The following is a 22534-nucleotide window of genomic DNA, read 5'->3' as shown; positions in this document are numbered from 1 at the left end:
CGTAAGACGATTACACAATGATTTCAACTTTTTGTTTCGGTCCTAGCACACCGCACCTAACTCACTGCTCGTTGGTGTATGTATGTGTGTGTGTGTGTTCTGCCTGCTTGCGAATGTATTGGTGTCCACGTGTGAGTATGTGCGTGTGTGAATGCGCTCTTCACCACAAAACCGAGAATTTTCCGAGCGCATTGTCCTGCCACAGAGTAAATAAAACCTTTCTCTTCTCCTTAACTAAGCCGATTGAATATCATAAATTCTCACATTTTTTTTTCTTACACAAGAATTATGTTAAACCGAAGAAACCGGGACAAAATATGCAGTGTATTTATGTATGTATATGCGGTTCTCAATATGCGCTCTTGCTTCGATCCAAGTACTAAATTTTACTTTTGTTTTATTAGTTCAATGCGTACTAGAATTACATAATCTACATCTTCCTTGCGTTTTGTCATTTACATTTGTTTAGCTAGAATTACACTGATTCAATCGTCGAAATCGCACACGAAACGGATTCTATATGTAGTGTATATAAACCGTGGTGTCGTGGTTAGTAGTATTGTTGTTTTTGTTTGCGTTAGTGCGTGTATCTTGCCGGTCTCGCTTACAGTAAACTATTTAACACGCGCGCGCACACGACGGTATTCCGGACCTTTCGTTTTTTTGTTTTATATACTCGTATAAAAACCGAAGCGAGTTGTTGCGGTCGATGTTGGTAATTACTAGCAATTGATAGCAGTAACTTGTTTTTTTTTTGGGTAGTAGATTCTAGAATAGTAGTACTGGTAGAGTGATAGGAGCAGTAGGGCGGTGGTAGCAGAAGAGGGTCGTCAGTGCGTGGTCTCTGTCGGTTGGTTGTAAGTGTAACATATGTGAGTGTGCGTGTGTTGGTTGCGGATCTGCGCAACACACGGAAGATGAAGGGGGGCTGGGGCTGCGCCACTTGGTTCGTTCTTTCTTTCATTGTTTCAAAATTTCGAACGTGTGTTGTGAACGGAAATTTCTGGGGAAGCAGATCGAAGGGTGGACCACGACGGAGACACAATTTGGTTTGTCAGCCCTTAAAACAGACCCTTCTTCTTCTTACCTTTGTCTTTACCGTCCACGGTTCTGAAAAGTGGGTGGGATAAATTATAAAGAAAATAGAAATTAAACTGATGTTCGGTTATCATTACATAGGAAAGAGTGAGAGAAAGAGATAAATCTACTGTATAGCTGTTGCTGCTAGTGGATAATAGAGGAGAGAAGTTGGTGACAGTACTAAGATGCAGTAGGCGGTTCGGCTGATTAGGGCGGGGCCAAATGAGGATAATATCGGGGGGGAAAAGTCATGCAGAAGCTATGTGATATTACTAGACTATCGAATGATTGTTAAATTTAATAAGAGGAACTAGAATGGTAGCTTGCCCAATTTGAAGGGAAGCATGAGTCAGTTTAAATGTTTCCTAAGGTGATTGTTTTAGTTGGATTAGACTGAATTAGTCTTCTTGTACCCTCGAATTGAAGAATGGGATGGCCAGTGAATTTTCATTTTGAAATGCCAGGTTCAAATCCAAAAAAAATCCCGGTTTTTAAATATTCAGCACAAAACGAAAGTGTTGAAATGATTGCAATAATTCCTTAGTTTCTGGATACTTAGTATAAATTTGAATAACTTTGTTATTCACGAGTCCTTTTATGATTTTAAAGCGCCAAAATTTAAAAAAATAAAACAGCAAAGGGACAGCCCTATGGGGTTGTACGCAATGGTGACGTAGGACTACGTAGTCTTATATGAAAAATATTATTTTTTAACTGCAGCAGGAGCTTGTTTTTTGTGTAGGAATAGGAATTTGAGTGGGCTCTCTCTGTTTATACTCTTTAGTCTGACGTGCTTGGCATAGATGACCTCACAGCGACTCACAACGAGTCACTGATTCCGATCAATAGCGGTGCAGCTTCTTCCTACTTCTATGGATGCTCATTAGACTGATGCAAAATTTGAATTTTTCGCTCCACAGTGCTTAAATGGTTTCAAATCGGGTCCTGATTAGCCTCCCAAAGTTACAACTCATTTGGTTGGAAACAGACTTCGCACAAGCCATTTGAAGTTTACATGTAAATTACTATGGGAAATCTAAACTTTTTGTTCATTGCCTTCTAGTCTTTTTCCATATTGAGCTGCGAAACAGTTCGATAGCCATTCTTATAGAAAATTTTCTCAGCTACTACTTTGCTGAAGATCGTTTCTATTTTAAATGAGACTTGAAAAAGTTATTAATTATTTAAGAGATTGGTAAACTTATGACATGATCAAGCAGCTGCTCTGTAGGCAACACTGTATTTTGCAGTGTGACATAGTAGCCATGATTTTTGTGTCCTATTCAATGTCCCAGAAACACCAATGTTGCCTGCTGAGCAGTTGATTGAGCATGATCATAAGACATCAGCGCATTGAACCATTGATAACTTTTGATCCTTGCATTTAATCAAAAAGTGATCTTCAGCAAAGTTGTAGCTGGGAAAATTTCCTACAAGTACAGTTGAAAACTTTTGAAGCAGATTGATATGGTGAATTATTAGATAGAGATGAACAAAAATCTTGGTTTTACCATAGTAATTCCCATACAAACTTCAAATGGTTTGTGCCATCTCAGTTTCTCACTAAATGGGTTCAAATTTTGAGAGGTTAGTCAGAATTCGATTTGGAATCGTTTAAGTACTGTGGAGCGAAAATTTTAAATTTTGCATCACTCTAATGCTCATTTGGGCTGAAGCTCGCTGCTTGCAGGCAGCGTTGCCAGGTCATTTTCAGAAAAACCTGGACCAGTTAAAATATAAAATCTAGAAAAATCTGGAATGCTCTAAAATATCCTGTTTTTAACATAATACTATTGAAATTAAAGTGATCTGTCAATCTCTCGTGAAAATCGGTCAGCATTATTATCTGGAATTTATTTAAAGTACTAGAATGGTTATGAATTACATGTTTGAATAAATTATATAAAGCAAATAACTTGTTAGCATTGCTGAATCATCCAAGAGTTGAAAAGTATTGACGCAGTGTGCCCAAAAAGTTTAAATATCCATTACGCAGCAGCTCAAAAATTGAATTAAATGTGAGTAAAATACTGCAGATAATATTTTTAGAAGTGTTTTTTAAACTGTAACTTTTTTAAAAAGAATGAGGGGGGAGAGGTAGCTCATCGATTCTTCCGGTTCGCCTCCTAGCATCGTGCTATAAGATACCAGGCGATAACCAGGGTAGTTGATCGATAGCTCGATGACGTCTTTCGTTGGCGTCTGCAATGGGAAATTCTCATAGCAGGCGTTGACGATGGGACGTTGTCGAGTTGTTGAATAGCAACTATCGTGGTAACTCACCGATTACCTGTCGATCTGCCAAATTTGGAAAGACGTCTGCATTGAATTGTCTCATATAATAATATTCCGCCCACTATATCACAAGAAATTGCGAGTAGCTGAGTGGAATGGAGATAAGTTAAGCATTGGGTACAGGACCAAGTCTCCCCTGGGTGGTGCCAAAAGATGAGCGCAATAGAATGATCAAGTTGCCATAAGGCACGGAATGAGACTATTGCATGACTGGGTAGTCAAAGTCTTCCATTCGTTAGTCATTTCAGGTGTAATCCTGGATAGGACCCTGTCATTGAACGTCGCGTGAAAGTGGAACTTAATGAAGGCCTAAGTACTTTTTCGTAGTTTTTAGTTTTGGGATTTGAAAGATCGTCGGTTACAGTGGCCTGCTTACTGAGCAGAAAAACGCTGTCCCAGGTCCTTACATATCAAAGAGATTTATGGTAAAATCGCTTGTGTATCGTGTATTTTGCGAAACTCGTTGTTGTCGTTGGTTCCGGGTTTGAATGGATACACACATTTGAGCAACGGTATTATGTGATATGAGGGGCTCGGTGGCCTTAGAGCAACCGTTTTTGCTTACTGAGCAGAACATCATGAGTCTAATCTCAGGCCCATCCACATTCAAGATTCGTCAATCGTTTTATTTGTTAATATGACTACATGGTAATAACAGCAACTCGGTGATTAAAAAGGTGCTCGTCTGCCTAGTGGCAAACGTTTTTGCTTACTGAGCAGAAGACCGTGGGTTTAGTCCCAAGCTCCTTCGCGTTATATGATCGTTAGGACATCAATTCAGCTTATCGTTTACCAAAACGAACCCTGCTGCAAACCCAACCCTCTTATCCAACATCCCAGTGATTCCTCGTGGAAGTGCAGAGGTGTTCTCGGCTTCCATCAAAGCGAGTGTCATGTCAACACAATCCTTCCCATTTCTTTCTTGACCTGTGTTCGGGCGCGGATGGCGCTGGTATTGCCTAATTTAAGATCACCAGTTTTTACACATTGAGGATGATTGCTAGTCCCAAGCATCGTCTATTGGTTCTCTGTGTAATTACAGCTGATCTGGCATTAACAGAGTAGCAACCGTGGGCGGTCAATCAAGCTCAAGCTCAAGCTCAAGCTGTAACTTTTTTAAAAAGAATGAAAAGTAAAGAATTAAACAAAGTTTTAACTAATAGTCGATGTAGTCCTTACTATTTGATGCAGTACCAGAATATAAAGATTTTATTATTTTATTTATTAATTCTAATATTACCCTAAGGTTGATCAGTTTTACAATTTAACTCTTAACATCATAGAACACACAACACCCAATAAACCAATAGGCAATTTTATTTTGAAGCAAAATTCACCTGGCTGAAGTCGGAATCAATGCCTAACATCGTGGTACTCACGCAAAGTTTACCTAAACTACGGGTAACTCCACTATTCGCATGACCATTAGCAATAATTTTATGCCAAAGAATAATTTTATTATATTACTAAAATGAAAGTCTGATAGCGTCATTTTTGAAGTTTCAGGATCTTGAAATGAATATAAAATCCGGAATTTTTATTTTTTTCTGGATCCCAGATCATGAAAATTTTTGTTAGTCTGAATTTTCTTGGAACTCTTCACAGGATATCTTCGCCCTTTTTTCGAGTTCCATTGGAATGATCCTAGAATTTCATCTTACTTATTTTCTGGATTCCCTAAAATAATTTTGATAATATCCAAACTTTTCCAGTAACATTCTAAGAGTTCGTAGCATTACCTCTTGTAATCTCTTATCCATCTATCCAACTGGTAATAATTCCCAAAAATTGGCATAATTTTGTGCCAATTTTTCCCTATGAAATTCTAAAAATATTCTTAATAATTTCCTTGGTGCACTCTTCAGAATGACCATCACACTCTTCTCAAACTTATCCGATAGTTCCCTTTGAACTGCTTTGTAGGTATGGTCTGAATTGTTTTGAAATCCTCTTCAGTATTTCCTAAGTACTCAAGTACTTTGCCAAAATGGCCTTGAAATTGCGCATAATTTAATTAAAATGAATCTCCATAGAAACATTGGACAGAATTCAATTGAAATTATTCTCACGATTCGCATACTCCTTAAGTTACATCATACAAATTTTCTTTGATTTCTCTTCCGGATTGTATTTCCTATATTCACAAAATCTCCATGCACTTGTCATCAGAGTTGACAAGACAATTGACGCCGTCTTCAACCAGAGGTTGTACAGACTGAATATTTAACACTAGACAACGAACAACACACCACACCCAATAGACCAGTAGAGAAATTTTCAGGTTGCCAAAACTTGCACCGGCTGGAGCGCGAATCGAACCCTCACTTCGTGGCACTCACAGTACGCCTGAACGACGGGTGACGCCGCACGACCACGAAGCCCACAAAAATGGATGGGTTTAGCTTGAAGTTCTCCTTTGATTTCACAAGGAATTCGCCTCACACTTCACTGAGAACTATTTTCAGAATTACCTTAAACTTCCAATAATGTCCAACGTTGATGGCCTTTAATAATTAAAGTAGCAAGTTTGGATTTTAATTTTTTTACTAAAGGGTAAATCAATTACAGGGATATTTTTAAAGCAACATGTTTAAAAAATCTGGGAAAATCTGGAACATATTTAAAAAATCTGGAAAGATACGTTGGTGTATCTGGCAAGACGACTAAAAATCTGGAAAATCCAGATAAATCTGGAATACTGGCAACGCTGCTTGCAGGCAGCCTTTCGTTGTGTACTGAAGAACACCACCACTCACCACGCGGTGATTCAATGAACAACGTTTGGTGAGACCGGATGGAATTCAACTTTGAAATCTGTGTTAGGGAAATCGCTTTTCGCAGGCAATCGGTGATTATTTTAATTATCATAAGAATAGTGCAATTTTCAATAGTGACATTTTGACAAACGATAAAGACTTAAATTCAACAGATGCGTAAACAAATTTCTAATCGATTGGTGATAAAATTATTGAAATTGGTCCAGGGGCAGCTGAGTTATTAACGTTCAAAATGTTTCATAATTTCGTTACAAGTTCCATTTTCGGTTTCACAAAGTGTACCCCCATATAAAAATCACAAACGTAGTCCTACATCAAAAAACACATTCATGGAAGGTCAGTTAGCCGAACGCTATCCGGCTGAATAGGTCATTATAACAAATTTTAGAGTGATTTAGGTCAAATTTACTGAAAATAAAATTGATGCATTTTCGAAAAATTACGTTGATCGATATTACATTTTTTTTTTGCTGTGTAATATGTTTTCAATACTGGGATCAAACTTTTCTTAATCTCACATTTCTTGTCACAAGTCATTGAAATTGTCTTACATTATTTTTTTAAGAATCTGTTAATAGACATCACGATGTTTTGAAACATTTCCTTGCTTCGATATCTTTGCATCAAATTTACAATTTTTAAAACAATTTATTAATTTAAGGTTCAATTTATTTTTATGTGTTTTAGAAAAATTCAAAAGATGTTTTTTATCGAAGCAGCATTTTAGATTGCAAAAAGTTCACGTCATTTTGTGTAAAATAGCACAATGAAATATAATATCGCGAGTTTTTTGCAATAAACGAAATACGTTGAAAAAAACTGCTTTTGAATTTTTCTAAAACACATCAAAATAAATTGAACCTTGAATTAATACATTTTTAATAAATGTAAATTTGATGCAAAGATTTCGAAGCAAGGAAATGTTTCAAAACATCGTGATGTCTACTAACAGATTCTTAATAAAATAATGCAACACAATTTCAATGACTTGTGACAGTTTGATCCCAGTATTTAAAGCGTATTACAGCGGAAAAGAATGTTATGCCCCTAATTTGGGCCCATACATAAATTCAGCAATCGACTAAATTTTCACTAGCGACCAAAAATATCCATTAGTACCGTCCCATTGACGCTTTCATCTAGATAAAATTGATAAATAGTAGATTTTTAACGATGGGCCCAATCTTAGATCCATAGGCCCACATTAGAGCCATTTCCTCTAGTTCCTGGGAAATCTAGCTTGAAGGCTTTGAAAAATATTTATAGTTCTAATAATTTGTTAATTTTTTGATGTAGGATTACGTCTTGCGGCAACATATTGGGGGGTGCAATTTCAGAAAACCAAATTCGACCGCATTGCGAAAAATGGTCAATTTTCGACAGCTTATAACCAACCGGTGGAAACTAATGATTTAAAATTGGCTCACTACTTGACTAGCCTGTTGGTCCCAAGCAAATCGATTAACGTGCCCTATTCTAGTTTAAATTCCAGTACTACACTATGTTTGTTTTGATTCGCTATGGAGTTTGACAGATAACATAAGGGGTTCGCGGATTTTCATATGTTTCGATGGATGCATCGATTAGCTTGGGACCGAAGAGAGTACCAGAGCTGAGCCAAGAAGTTGAGCTCGTTTCTTCGGGACCTTCTGGTCTAAGAGTTACCTCTATGTTATAACCCTCTATGTTATAACTCCATCAATAGCGGATGAATTTTAATTCTAAACATTTTCCTACGAATCTGCTAAAATAAACACTTCATCAAAAATTACACAAATGTTTAACTGTTGCAATGGTGATCAAAATTATCACCGATTGTCTACAAAAAGCGCTTTCCCTAACACCGATTTCAAAATCGAATTCCATCCGGTCTCGCCGAACGGTGCTTATTCAATCACCGTGTGTGATGGAGTCCGGTCGGTCGTCATCAGCAGCAGCAGCAGCAGCAGTGCTTTCGGTGCGTGGCGTTGAACATTGTTATCCAGTACACAATGAAAGGGCAGCCTTTTCCATTCACCGAAGAAGGAGGAAGAAGCCGCACCGCTACTGATCGAATTCAGTAGCTCTTCGTGAGTCGCTGTGGGTCATCTATGCCAAGCGCGTCACCCTCGTTCCAAATAACATACAGCTCACCACCCTCATTTGTGTTGAGAACACCCTAATAGGTCAGCATTATTCAACCATCACGACTAAACGGTTCTTTTCAGGACCACCATAAATTATTATTGTTTAAGAGTTAATTTTCATTGAACGTTCACCCCCAAAGCTCTTTGATAATGTACCCAGCACCCAAACGTTTGTGGTCAAATGCGTAACAGTATTGAAATGGTACATACAAATTCTTGCAATGACCGAATATCACATGATTTTGCCAATTAACCAGAAGCACTTCAAATTAAGGTAAGGTTTTCTCCATGACGCTAGAAAAAAAAAAACAAAAAAATCAATCCAATCACGAAAATGCATAATTTTGTCATCAGAAAACGAGGCGTTTCCGTGATGGGAAAAATTGGTTTCCCTAACACAGTCGCCGAATATTGATACTGAGCACGTAATCCTACGCAGGCCTCTATATTTTCGAAGCTCTAAAATGAACTCGAGTTTTGTTTCTCTCATACCAACGTGTTCAACGCTTCATTTCTATAACGCTTAGCTAGACTATCAGCAAGAAATGATAATGAAAAAGAAGCACGCTTAGAAGGAAACGCTGGCTGTGGATCTTCTCGTCGTTGCTTTGCTCATCGCTTTCAATGTAAGTAATGTCGATTTTCTAGTTAAACGAAACCTCATTATGGCTTTCAATCCCCTTTCACGAACACTCTATCACCGCTCTTTCAATTTGTTTAAAATGCGTTATGTCCCGTTTTTGATCATTTTTTTTAGATAAATATATGGATGAAAGATAAATTAAAAATATTACGTGTAATCTTCAAGTGTTTTCACGTGAGAAATGCTTTAAATATGTAATTTCATTTTCCGTCATATACGTCATGAAACCTCTGTTGATGTGTTTCATGAAAGAGAAAACTATCAAAGTCGAGCGCTCTTTCGCTCATCCGTTTCACCGAAGCTTGAAAGGAAGACCAATGGAGCGACGGGAGAAAGAGAGACAAGCGATTGAACATTTGTTTGTGCACGCCGACTGAGATTCTAGAATGCTGCGAAGCTGTTCGACTTTAACAGAAAAAGAAAGCCAGCAGTCTCTTCGTCGCATCGATTTGGTCGATTGAAGCTGATATTGTGACGCCCTGATCCTACGTCAAATGTACGGTCGTGCCATAGAGGTAACTTTAAGATTAGTAGGACCCGAAGAAACGTGCTCAACTTTTTGGCTCAGCTCTGGTACTATCTTCGGTCCCAAGCTAATCGATTCACCCCTCAAAACATAGGAAAATCCACTAACCCCTCATTTTATCTGTCAAGCTTTCATACACGGCGAATGAGAACGACCCAAATTTGAGTTTAGTTCACTCATAATCGCCAAAAGTGCAGGAACTCAGCGATGAGTAAATTCTCATGGTTTCCTGTGGAAAACCTAAAAAATCTGCCGGAAAATGAGGAAATTGACGAAAATTTTATTTAGTCTCGGAGTAGTACCAATAGACTGAGTGAATCCAATCTTTACTTTTCTCACATTCGGGAATTTTTCTCTGGAAAAACCTGGGAAAACATGAGGCAAACTCATCGCTGAGTTCCTGCACTTTATGTGATTTATGAGTTGACTAAACTCAAATTTGGGTCGTTCTCATTCGCTATGTAGCGAATCAAAACAAACATAGTGTAGTACTAGTTGCCACCGGTTGGTCGTGCCTTGGATGCAACCTCTTACTTTTTTAATTGGCGTTGACGGCGACTCTGTAGCTCTTTACTCCTATGAGAAAATCCATAAGCAAACGTCAGACTGTGCGTGAAACATGGCGGACTTTGTACTATCCTTTCACTCCACCGAAAATTCCTATAAGAAACTGTCTACACTGATAGGCAAAATAAAGTGCCCACCCCATCATTTTTTGAATTTCTCTCATTTATTTGGTTCAAATTAAAGTAAATACACTGTAGTATTTTTTATATCTTATTCTTTATATTCTTTTTAAGTTTCACTTATAGAATACCAGATAAAAAGAAGAGACTGACTCGAAGAAAAAAAAATCAAAATGGGTGTAAAAAAGAACAGTGACAAAAAAAAGTGCCCACTGCATTTTAACTCCAGAAAACATAAAATAAAGTAAAAGAATACCAGCCTAATAGTTAATGTGTCCTCCTTTGGCCTTCAGGACCAGCTGCAGGCGCTTCGGCATGCTCTCCACTAGATTCTTCAGGTGCTGTGGATCTAGTTCTTCCCAGGCGCGCTCCAGGGCTTCAAAATAGTTATTTTTATTGGTAACACCAGTTTTGTCAACCCTGGCATCGAGAATCGCCCACAAATTCTCGATGGGGTTGAGGTCCGGGCTTTGTGGAGGCCATTCCAGTGGTTTAATTCGACATGACCGGAAGAAAGACTTAGTCTTCTTGGCAGTATGCTTCGGATCGTTGTCCTGCTGGAATACGAATTTCTCCTCAAGGCCCGTCTGGATCAGCGAAACTTCCAGATTTTCCCGCAGGATGTCGATGTAGGAATCTGCCGTCATTATCCCGTCGATTTTCACCAGGCTTCCCACTCCACCCCACGAAAAGCACCCCCAGACCATCACATTTCCTCCTCCATGCTTCACCGTGCCTTGTATGTGGCGCTCCTGAAGCTCCTCACCCGATCTACACCACACACGAACCCGTCGCTTCCGGTTGAACAGTTCGAATTTTGATTCGTCCGTCCAGAGAACCGTTTTCCAGAACTCTAGGGGCTTATCAGCATGCTCCTTAGCAAACTTAAGCCGTTTGACTTTGTTTGCCTTGCTGATAAATGGGCGCTTCCGAGCAACTTTGCTGTTCAACCCCTGTGCTACGAGACGGCGACGAACAGTTCGACTGGAAACTGTTAGCTGAAGAGCCTCCTGGATCTCGCGGACAGTTACCTTCGGGTTCTTCTTCACTTCACGCATGATCTTGGTGTCCGTTCTCGCATCCGTTTTGCGCATCCTGCCTCTGCCAGGGCGATCCACCACTGATCCGAACGATTTCATTTTCTGCAGAATTTTCCCGACCGCTGTTTTGCTGATATTGTACTTCCTAGCGACAGACCGGTGCGATTCACCGTTTTGCACATCACGAACAACCAATTTTCGGATACACACGGGAATTGCTTTCGAAATCACTACGTCCTCCATTTTTTTCAACTGATTCAAATGCGATCACGTGTACAAATGCACCAGTTCCACCCGTTTGCTTCAATACATGTCAAACTTTCAAAACAAAAACAATCGAGGGGTTTTCCGATGGAAACTTATCGAAAACATACCGATTTTTGAAGTGGGCACTTTTTTTTGTCACTGTTTTCTTTTTCAATCCAAATTGATTTTCTTTTACTTCAAGTAAAACTTTATATTTTCAGTATTCCATAGGTGTAACTTTAAAAGAATAATAAAGGTAAGACATCGAAACAGACTACGGTGTGTTTATTTGAATTTGAACCAAATAAATGAGAGAAATTTCAAAAATGATGGGGTGGGCACTTTATTTTGCCTATCAGTGTATATTTGCTGAAAGAGCAAATTTTTCGACGGTGCCGTCAACGCCAATAATTCTGAAAATTCCTAGGGGTGAGACAGGTTTACTCTGAGTTGTTTTTTTGCAGCGAATATGCTTCTCATATTAGACGTCAGTTTTGTTTGTAAACAAAGTGTATCCTGAGGCTTTCTAGTAGCTTGAATATTATAGAAGAACCTGTACCGGTGCCTGCTTACTACCAGCAAGAACTTACAGTTCCAGCCAGCTTTCAGCAGTTGTTCTTCATCCTCAGGAGTCAGTTCCAGTTGTCACTTCAAAAGGATCATCGCCGATCAAACAAGCTCCCCAAACAGTTATTCTTGTAAACATCTGAAATTTCAACGATCTCATCAGCATCGATTGATCCAGTAGTCGTAACAGCAGTCCCATTGAGAATGGTAATAACTAACTCTGATCCCCTTCTCGTTAGCACCATGCAAGTTAGCTACAGCGTGAAGATTCCATCACACCACATCTAACATGGCGTAGTGAGCAATATTCCAACCGTGGCCCCTCCAATAAAATCCACCACTACAGTTTCCGATATAGAACACATCTCCTCGGTGGGACAACAACCGATTAATACCCAATTCCAGCTCCAACGGCAACGCTACCAACCATTACCGCCGCGGAATGTTCAGCCAAAGCAGCTGCTGTCATTTCCGAAGCCGAAGAGGAGGAGGACGTTGAAGTAACCGCTAGCAATGTTTCCGGTGAGTGCGATCATTGTCCGGACTTCAAATCCATCAACGATTAACCGGACGGAATCGAAGTGAAAGCCGGTCAGGAAGACGAAGAACAAATCAAGCTGACAGAGTATCTTCGTCGACTTTCTCTTTGCATTCCCATGGCAATGTTAGGACCAAGTACAGGATCGCTACCAATCACTCGATATCATCAGCGTTGTTCATAAAACAGATGGAGACGAACCACAAATTCTACACCTGGGCCGCTATGGACTTAGCCAACGAGAAACCGAAGAACACACGTATGTAGTGATGTTATACTTTAAAGGAGCAGAAGCACCAAAAGAGGAGGGATGGATGTCCACCGTCAATAGAACGTCACAGTGGCAATTCAGAGCTCGGTTCGCAGTTTCATCCAGCGGCAGTTTGCCAAACCATGGGACCGGGATTGCTTCGACGAGTATTGTAGTACGTAATTTGCCGGATTTTGAGTATTGCGAAATCAGAGAAACATTGGAATTTGGCGTCAGATTATCTACTTTAATAGCATGCTGTGGCTGTCAGCTGCGTCGAATTATTTTCCCTGAAACGGCAGTATTTGGTCAGGCAGATCGAGTTTTTCCACCATATCAAGCCGGACAAGCATTCGCCCTTGGTAAGTGTAAGGCAGCTAGGCAGCAATAGGTTCCGTTCACGTTCACAGTTGGTAAGGGTTGAACGAAGGTCATTAAGCTGAGATGATGCAGGATAATCAAATCAATCAATTTAAGTGTCTCCGAGTTTCGCTGAGTTATTGAGTTCTGTAAACACGATTTCCACGATTTGTTGCTTTAATTGACAGCAGCTTTTCGACTTCGCATGAAGGTGTACCTTCAAATGTTGCTGTGATGCGAAAAGTGAGAAAGCAAAACTACGCAATGTGAGTTACTCGAGGTGCCTCAATAGCAACTCAGAAATTGCTCATGATTAGGGGCTGTCTTGCCCCTTGGTTTCTTCCATTTATTGGATTCTGAAGCATCGTGTTTAACACCCCTATTCTGTATTTCGTTCGAAACGAAATTCTCATACAAAAAATATTTTTTTGTATAGGAATTTCATTTCGAACGAAATACAGAATAGGGGTGTAAATCTTCGATTTAAACAGACCCGATGTTTTCTGAATCATCTTGCCCCTTAAATGCGGCACAGTAGGCCTGGTCGTTTTGATATGTGTGATTGACAAGAAAAATGATGGAGGTATATCCATCAATTTCCAGGATGCTTTCAAGAACTGGCTGTGTTGGTGTCAGATTAGATTAGATTAGTACACATAAAAGCCATATCTTGATGAACATTTCAAATGGTCCTATCTGCTTTGATCGATTCTCTTCATCGACTTTCTCTTTTGATAATCACTGCTATGCAAACAGATTTCGCGCTAATTTTACAACATAGTTTGATAAAGGAGATTCTTATTTAGCATCCAAAACGTCAAATACAATAGGGAAAGGTTTTGCAGCTGAGTTATTAACGGAAGAGAAAGTCGATGAAGAGAATCGATCAATTTAGATAGGACCTTTTGAAGTGTTTATCTAGATATATACTATTCATGTGACACATAGGGTTACGGTATGTAATGTGGGTCTAGTCCTTTCATTCGGCCTATCACGCAAATAAATAATTAATTAAGGAATATTACACAAAAAATAAGGAAAATATTGATCACTGATGATTGAGAAATGTGTACCACACACAAATCAATTTATATCACAACATTTCAATACATTTTCAGCTCTCGTAAGTAATAAAACTGGTTGAGAATATCACTCTGTTCGGAGTTTTTAGCCGCCATGACTTCTAAGGTTAAGATGGGAAGGTTGCACTGACGATCATCAAATGGCCTGATTATGGCATTTATTGAATGGAATTACCTGATAATACACACTAGACGTAAAACTCACAGTTACTGTTTGAATATTTTATGTTTATTTTAATTGTTTAACAACGTTTTCACAAGTAAATCATGGACCCAACTTTAGGGACACATTTCTTTTCTATGTTCCTAACTTTGGCCCATGAAATTCATTTGACAGCATATAGCAATAAGAGTAACGTCAACAATGTGGTTTGCATTTGGATGATAAGGAACGAACAGGAAGGGAGATTTTTTCTGCCAAATCTGTATAATGAACATCACAATGTTTTGATTTAGATATTCTGCGGTCGAAAGACGATAAGCGAAATTTTTAATTTTTAATTTTTAACTTGAGTGATTTAATGTAGTTTTCGTAAAATTTTCTCTAAGAAATGTTTTGAGGAATGAAGAGTATTAAGTTAACAGTGATAGTGATAAAAAAAAATACATAAGAAAACGTTACCAAGAGCGTTTTTTTTGAGAATCAAACAGGATAGGACGAAGTTGCATCCATAAATAGACCCAATTTGGGGACAATAGACCGATATTACATACATTTCCCTGGTGAGTTTTTGTCTTAAAAAAAGTAAGTTTTTCAACTTTTTGCGGTTCCTGATAGCAAACGACATGATAAGCATATCTAAGCATACCATTTAGCAGTAGAATATCGTTTGCAGGTAAATTAATTGATGAGTTATGATTAAAAACGTAATCTATGGCTGCATATTAGACCGAGGTTAGGGACGTATACCCTACATTTCATGTGTATGTACTTCTGAGTGGATTTTGTTTATGTGTGATCACATGACAATCATGTGGAATTTCGCATGGAAATTCGTCAATAAAAATTGTGAGTGTATAAGTGATTTATTGAAGAGGACTTCAAGTTGAATTCCTGGGTTATTCTAACGAGAATAGCTGGTTTGAACACTCTGAGGCTTCGACATATTTATTTTATGGAAATGTGTTAACCTAGACATCGAAATTTAACTCTAGAAAAAAAAACTGAATTTATTTAATATATGAGATTGAGAATAATATTCAAAATATGCAATTTTTAAAAGTTTACAAGAACCCAGATTTAACAAAAAAAAAATATTATTTTGGTCTGGGTATTTTTGTTCAGGGATCCAGCAATTAGAAAGAAATTCTATTCTGTAGAATTGAGATGGAACAAAAGTATGAATTCAAGAGAAACGCTGAAAAGAGTAATTCGACAGTGAGCATGCATAAGAGCGTATACGCGATGATCGATTCTCTTCATCGATTTTCTCTTTGCATAGCTACAGCTAAGCGAAACAATTTTCTAGAATTTGTTCAATGCAGAGTTGTAACAGGTTGTATTGGCTATCAAAAGCAACAGCAAGCGCACCGAGAAACGTTAAATCTAGCGAGTTATTAACAAAAGAGAAGATCGATGAAGAGAATCGATCATCGCGTTTACGCCCTTATGCATGCTCACTGCCGAATTACAACATTCTGATAAACATCATATGGGAAATCTGACCAGGATTCCAAGATAATTCAGAGATTTTTTTGTCAAGGATTTTAACCGGATTACGGTCATTAAATTCAATTGAGAAAATGTCCTAAGGAATTCTGAGTTGAATTCTAAAGAATTTCTGGGACGAAGAAAGAAAGTTCCGAAATGAATTCCTAAGTAATTTTTTTTTTAATTCATCAAGGTTGTGAAAAGAACCCCATAGGGTACCGTCATAGAGGTAACTCTAAGACTAGAAGGTCCCGAAATAACGTGCTCAACTTTTTAGCTCAGCTCTGGTACTCTCTTCGGTCCCAAGCTAATCGATGCGTCCCTCGAAACATAGGAAAATCCACGAGCCCCTTATTTTATCTGTCAAACTTTCATAGCGAATCAAAACAAACATAGTGTAGTACTAGAATGGGGTACGTTAATTGATTTGCCTGGGACCAATAGGCTAGTCAAGTAGGGGACCGTGAGGCGAATAGCTTATGAATTTTAAGAATAATTCCACCAGAATTTTGACGAGAATTCAAAGAGATTTATAAATAGACTTAGGGAAATTTTTGAGGAGAGTTTTTATTAAAATTTTTAGAATATTTACAAAGGAGTTGCATTCTCAGGATAGTATCAAAGAAAGTCTATAGAGGATTCCGAGAGAATTCTAAGGGGAATTTCAAGAGAATTCCAAGATAGGGAATAATTACAGACGGTATAGTAAACACAAACTGAATTCCTTGAAACTAGCAGCACCGATATTTTTCACATTCACTACAAGCAACACCTGCAAGTGTATACGCATAGCATGACTCCTTTTTTGTTTACTGTTATTCCTGTGGAACGATTAATGTTGTTTACATAATACAAGCTATCGTCGGTTGTCCACTCGGTTTCAAATTACGTGTTCATTCAAAGGTTGCCGTTATAATTTATGCTTTATTGAATAGGTCTTCTAAAATACATAAAACACTAAACTACGATTTTCAACACTCTCCACTATCTAAACGTTAGTCCGTTTGGCTCCAAATTTTGACAGTCCGTTTGGCTCTACTGGATTCGTCTTCGCCAGTCTGGGTTTACTATACCGTCTGCAGTTATATTATGGTCTATCCGGAAAAAATATACACTGAGAGAAAAATCACTGTAAAATCATGTTTAAAAGTTGGATCGTAAATTTTCTCGAATTTATAAGTTTTTGAATCAAAATCGGCTGTTTATAAACTACGTACATTGTTTTTGAGAGGATTTAGATACCCCACAACCGTCCTCCGCAACCGTCATTTTTAAAAATTTATATGGATCGTAGACACTTTTCAACCCCCCTAAAATGTACATGGTTTATGAACAGCCCCTAGACCTATTAAAAAAAATTGTCCAGGTTTATTTTTTTGAGGAAAAAGTATGCAAAGATGCTTCATAGTCAAAGTCTGAGAGAGAAAGTATGAATCTGAGAGGGTGCTGCCAACCACTGGTCAAGTTGGTGTGAAATTCGTCTTGGGTAAATTGGAAATAGAAATTCATTCAAATTTGGAAGGGTCGAGCCAGAAGTGGCTTCATTTTTTTCCCATTTTCAGCTAGAAATGCTCTGCAAAAATTTTGCATTTGTTTTCTTCTTCTTGAAAGACTACCCGAGCAAAGAAAACTAATGACTTGACAACCCTGTGGTCGAGTTAACGATTATCAGAACTAAAATTAAATAAAAATAATGTAGGGGAATTTGGGCCCATCGCTAAAAATCAGCTATCTATCAATACTATCTACATGAACGTGTCATTGTGACGGTACTAATGGATATTTTTGGTCGCTATTGAAAATTTGTCGATTGCTGAATTTAAGTATGGGCCCACTATTTAACGAGTGGACGGATAATTGCCTGGGCACATCTTTTCCCAATCCGGTATAATATGGTTTATAAAACCAACTACCTTTCCAGGATTGGCAGACCAAATTTCACTAGGTTGCAAGCTAATAGCTAATAGAAATTAAGATCTACGCTTGTGTAATGCACCACAACTGCAGAGCAAATGTTCCGAGGTTTCACGTTCCAAATTACAGAAACGACAGATATCACTCTGAACCCGACCAATGTTCTTCATGTGATATCTACTAGGACAGTGCCCAGTTACTAGACCAGTGTATATACTAAGAACTCTTTTATTGAGCTCTAAGAGCTTTTTGGTGTATGCTATATTAGGAGGTATAAATCTTTTCGACTGGTTGCAGTTTGTGACAGTCGTCCAATTGGCCATCACCCAGCATTTGAGTTCCATTTTTACCGTACAAGTATGATATTCCACAGTATGGTTCTGGGCCAAAAAACTGTGAATTGGAACCTAACATTGCTAGGTCGTCTGCCCTTTCATTCCCTTCAATGCCACAGTGTCCTGGTACCCAATATAAGTTTACTGAGTTCCGTTGGCACAGTTGCCGAAGCGAGAGAATATATTCCCAGACGATCTTTGATGTACATTTGTACATTCAAGTATGGCTACAATTTCCGCTTGAAACACGGTTGGAAAATGTCCCATCGCAACTGAAATATTTGTCCTGAGGCCAAAGATTCCTGCGCCTGTTCGTATTCCAATTTTTGAACCGTCTGTGAAAAATATGATTGAGCATTAGGACCACCAGTCTCCCAATCCGAACGTGCCGTTTCACATACGTTGAAGGGAATTTCAAAGTTGTCCTCTGGTTTCATCCAGTCTCCATTCATACTCATCACTGGTCCTCTTTGGAAGTATTGTAAGATGATCACCTGGGATGACTTTTTTAGATCTTTTGAGCCTTAGAGCACTTCTGTCCGCTTCTAGTTGCACATGTTCATGCAAGGGCAGCAGATTGAGGATTGCTTCTAATGCTTTTGATGGGGTGCTACGCACTGCACCGGTTATTGTAATGCATGCTAGACGTTAAAGTTTCCTCTGTGCAGTAGCCTCTTTTGATTATGGTCACCACACTAACGAAGCAGACGCTACTTTCGGACGGATTATTGATGTGTAAATCCACATTGTCATTTTTGGTTTCAAACCCCACTTTCTTCCAATAGTTTTGTAGCATGCCCACAGGGCACTGATTGCTTTGTTAATCACAGAATTAAGCTGAGCATTCCAATTCAATTTGGTGTCCGCAATAACTCCTAGGTATTTGACCTGTTCACTAAGATGGATCTGCTCTTCTCCAAGATTGAATTCTTTTAGGTTAATCTTACTCTTTCTAGTAAAGGGGATGATTACGACTTTTGATGGATTAATACTAAGGCCCTCTTTAATGCACCAAACTGGGTAAACTTTAGGGTCTCTTGGATTCTTTCAGAAATGATAACGTCAAACTTTCCTCTTACTATAATGGACTATGTCATCCGCAAAACCCACAACTTGGAATCCCTTTGCTTCCAGGCTTCTTAGAAGATCATCTACAACTAAAGACCACAGCAGTGGTGATAGAACTCCTCCTTGAGGACAACCTTTCGTTGCCTTTACTGTTATAGATGAGCTACCCAGACCAGAAGTGATTTCCCTTTTTGCAAGCATAGTATGAATCCAGTTCACGATGCGCCTATCGAAGTTCCTTGCCTTCATGGCGTAAACCATAGAGGAATAGGATGCGTTATCAAAAGCTCCTTCAATATCCAAGAAAGAGCAGAGTGCAATTTCTTTAACCCGACATTACTATGAATATTATCAAAATAATGACAAATCTTGACATCACTGAAAACTAATCAATAACTAATTATTATGTTATCGGTATTTTCAGTAATAATGATCAAAAAGGGTTACAAAACATAGGGCTCAGATCTAATTTTGGGCCTACTAAGCACAAAGTGGAATGTTTTCACTGCAGATGACTTTTCAATTTATTTACTTTTCCGTGCGTACCGTAAGATTTGCTGAAGAGAAACAAATGGTTGAGATACTGTCAAAAATTTAACACTGCTTCTTGACCCCAAGCTCGGCCTACGGATTCTAAATTAGGCCTAATGTATTGAAACGCCATTGAATTCACTTCGGCCTATCGGTTCGATTCGGTCGGACCGCTTCTTATATTTTTGAGTATAGTACCAAACGCTTAATTGACTTGTTAACTTTGAAACAATGGATTTATTTGATGTTTTCTGCTCGATAGGACACAAATGGGCGAAGGTAGTGCTCTACCCAAATATATCAAAATTTGTTAGCATGCTTGTATGCGCAGGAATCTACAATAGGCATTTGTTGACCCATTTATCGCAAAGTGCACAAAACTTTGGAACACTATGTAATTCTTCATTATTCTCCTACGAAAGTGCTCACGTACGTCTGTACTTCAACAACACGAGAAACAATCCTTCAAGGATACACATAACAGACAAATCCGGCGAACTTCGAGATTAGGGCGTAATTGCTTTTGTAAACAAACACGTCATTTGCCGATTTCTCGCGAATTACAGCTCAATCTCAAAAACTTATAACACGATCAGGTAGAGGAATGGTTCCTTTATCATATGGTATAGTTTGTTGGCGAGATTGTTCTTTTATTCGTGAGAAATCGGCGATTGACGTGTTTGTTTACAAAAGCAATTACGCCCAAATCTCAAAGTTCTCCGGAAATATATCTTGTTTACTTTTTCAAAGCGACGTAGGGGACAGTGGGGCAGTTTGGCCACCTTAAGAAAATCACCACTAATCATACAAAATTCAGTGGAAAATTCGAATGATGTTTAACCAAATGTAAGGAGCTGTTGATGAACAACGCAGACTCTTTTGGGTAGGGGGGAGGGGGGGGGGTGTAGTTTATGAACAGCCCCTAAACCGTTGGGGTCAAAATGAGCACCATTGTAAACAACTGGTAAGAATATTCTGTTCTCTTGAGGCTTTATGATGGGTCAACAATGAACAGATTAAGCATAAAATTATGTAAAAGAAACAATTATTTTCTATAGAATAAATTAAATTTAAGAAATACTGCCTATTTAAGGTTATATTTTTTCAATCTTGTGAATGACTGATTTTTTACCAAAACAGCTGCTTCAAAACGTTATTTCATATGATACAGTCATATTTATGAAAGGAATAATGAAAAATTGACGAATTTAAGTTGAAATATCAGTGGTGTTCATGTTGCCCCGAATGAAGTTAAGTAATATTTTGTAAAGAAAATCTTTAATGTTTATTAAAAACTAGAAAAACATCGTGTCATATAAGAAACCAATGACCATTTATAAAGCTGCAGAAGGAATATCAACGATAAGTTATAAGAAACTACTGATAGACCTTATTTTCTGATTAAGAAATTTTATAACAGTTTTGACATTTTGAGCTAGTCCATCATTTTTTCTTAATATTTGCACAAGAGAAAAGTAATTTATATTTTGTAAAATATGTTCAATAAGTTGATTTATAAGCAGGTGGCCACATTGCCCCACTTTCCCCTAACTGCTTTTGTAAACATAGATTCAAACGTCAATTTCACGCAAACTAATATCACCATCATAAAGGGTAATGTTTCCCAAACAAGATGGTGTTGTTAGTTTGCGTGGGAGTGCTAGAGGTTTTGACAAATTGACGTTTGAATCTTTGTATTTCAAAAGCAGATACGTCCCTTTGAAAAAGCAATCGAGATATCATTAACCGTATCTGGTACTACAGGCAAATCCCAGTTTTGACATGTCGAGATGTTCCAAAATAAGCTAAGGAACCAAGACCATTCAATTGAAACTCCATAAATAATAATTTGTTAGAGATCTTGATGAAACGTTTTATAACGTAGCACTTCATAATATGCATTTTTACTCAATATCTAATGTTGGTGTCAGTTAAAATTCGAGTTAAAATTTAAAAAATATCAAAATGTCAACTCCCTATCAGAGCTGATATTTGTCATTGTCATTGACAAAATTGTTTTTCATATAGTCACTGATTTGATCCTCAAAAAACCCTTTTTCAAAATCTCATTCATTCGTCATTGACAAAGATTCACCTGGCAACAAAAAGTGTAATTTCGTGCATTCTGAGTCACATTATTGTTATTCAAGCAGTTCAGGACTTAGATCATTGTTCACTTTGACGGCTCCATGTAATTGTTTTGAGATGGTTTGCCTTGACGATGACTGATAGCTCAAATGAGTGACCAAAGTAGAATTTTGAATATCGTCATGTATTGTCGAGATTTTGCAGCACTGGTCCCTATCATTTAATAGGAAACAAGTATTTCTAGCATTCAGAATCATAAAGGTCTAACTGCGATGATTAACGATGCTGGATTAACATTTCTCGGTGCGTTTGATGTTGCATTTGCAAGTTAATACAACCTTCCACTACACTGTATTGTACTAATTTCGGAAATTTGGTTTTACGATCATCGCAGTTAGGCCCTTACACTAGATTTCTACCAATATCTGCACTGAAAAAAAAAATAACACGTGAATTTCATCCTACACAGTAAGATTTTGTTTTCGTGTTCGGTAAATTTTACCGAAATCAGAACAGCTGAACGTTCGGTAAAACATTAACTTTCATTTTAAAGCCCATTGAATTAAAATATAATTTCCAAACCTTGTTTAAACGATCAAATCTTTTCATTTTAGTGTAGATTTAGTTTCAAAGTAACTGAAAAGCAATTGAATTAAACTGCATAAATTTTGTAAACCGTTTATGGAACTGGTAATACCTTCTATGCTTCGAATAAAACTTTGTAGGTGTAA

At 38.0% G+C, this 22534-nt stretch overlaps 1 protein-coding gene across 1 annotated transcript in view; it reads right to left on the bottom strand.

Moving 5' to 3' along the window:
• Nucleotides 1–727: 727 nt before the first annotated feature.
• The window catches only part of pnut (septin 7-like protein pnut), a 215218-nt gene continuing 193411 nt past the window's right edge, over nt 728–22534 (bottom strand). The window contains exon 12 of the mRNA XM_065236906.1: nt 728–1110. Coding sequence (XP_065092978.1) covers nt 1062–1110 — 49 coding nt within the window. The 3' untranslated portion in view covers nt 728–1061. The remainder of the gene's footprint in view (nt 1111–22534) is intronic.

Source organism: Ochlerotatus camptorhynchus, unplaced genomic scaffold, assembly GCF_037179485.1.
Source record: "Ochlerotatus camptorhynchus isolate MF236.1 unplaced genomic scaffold, CSIRO-AGI_Acam_v1.1 ptg000577l, whole genome shotgun sequence".
NCBI lineage: Eukaryota > Metazoa > Arthropoda > Insecta > Diptera > Culicidae > Ochlerotatus > Ochlerotatus camptorhynchus.
This window is presented reverse-complemented; position numbering and strand designations above follow the sequence as displayed.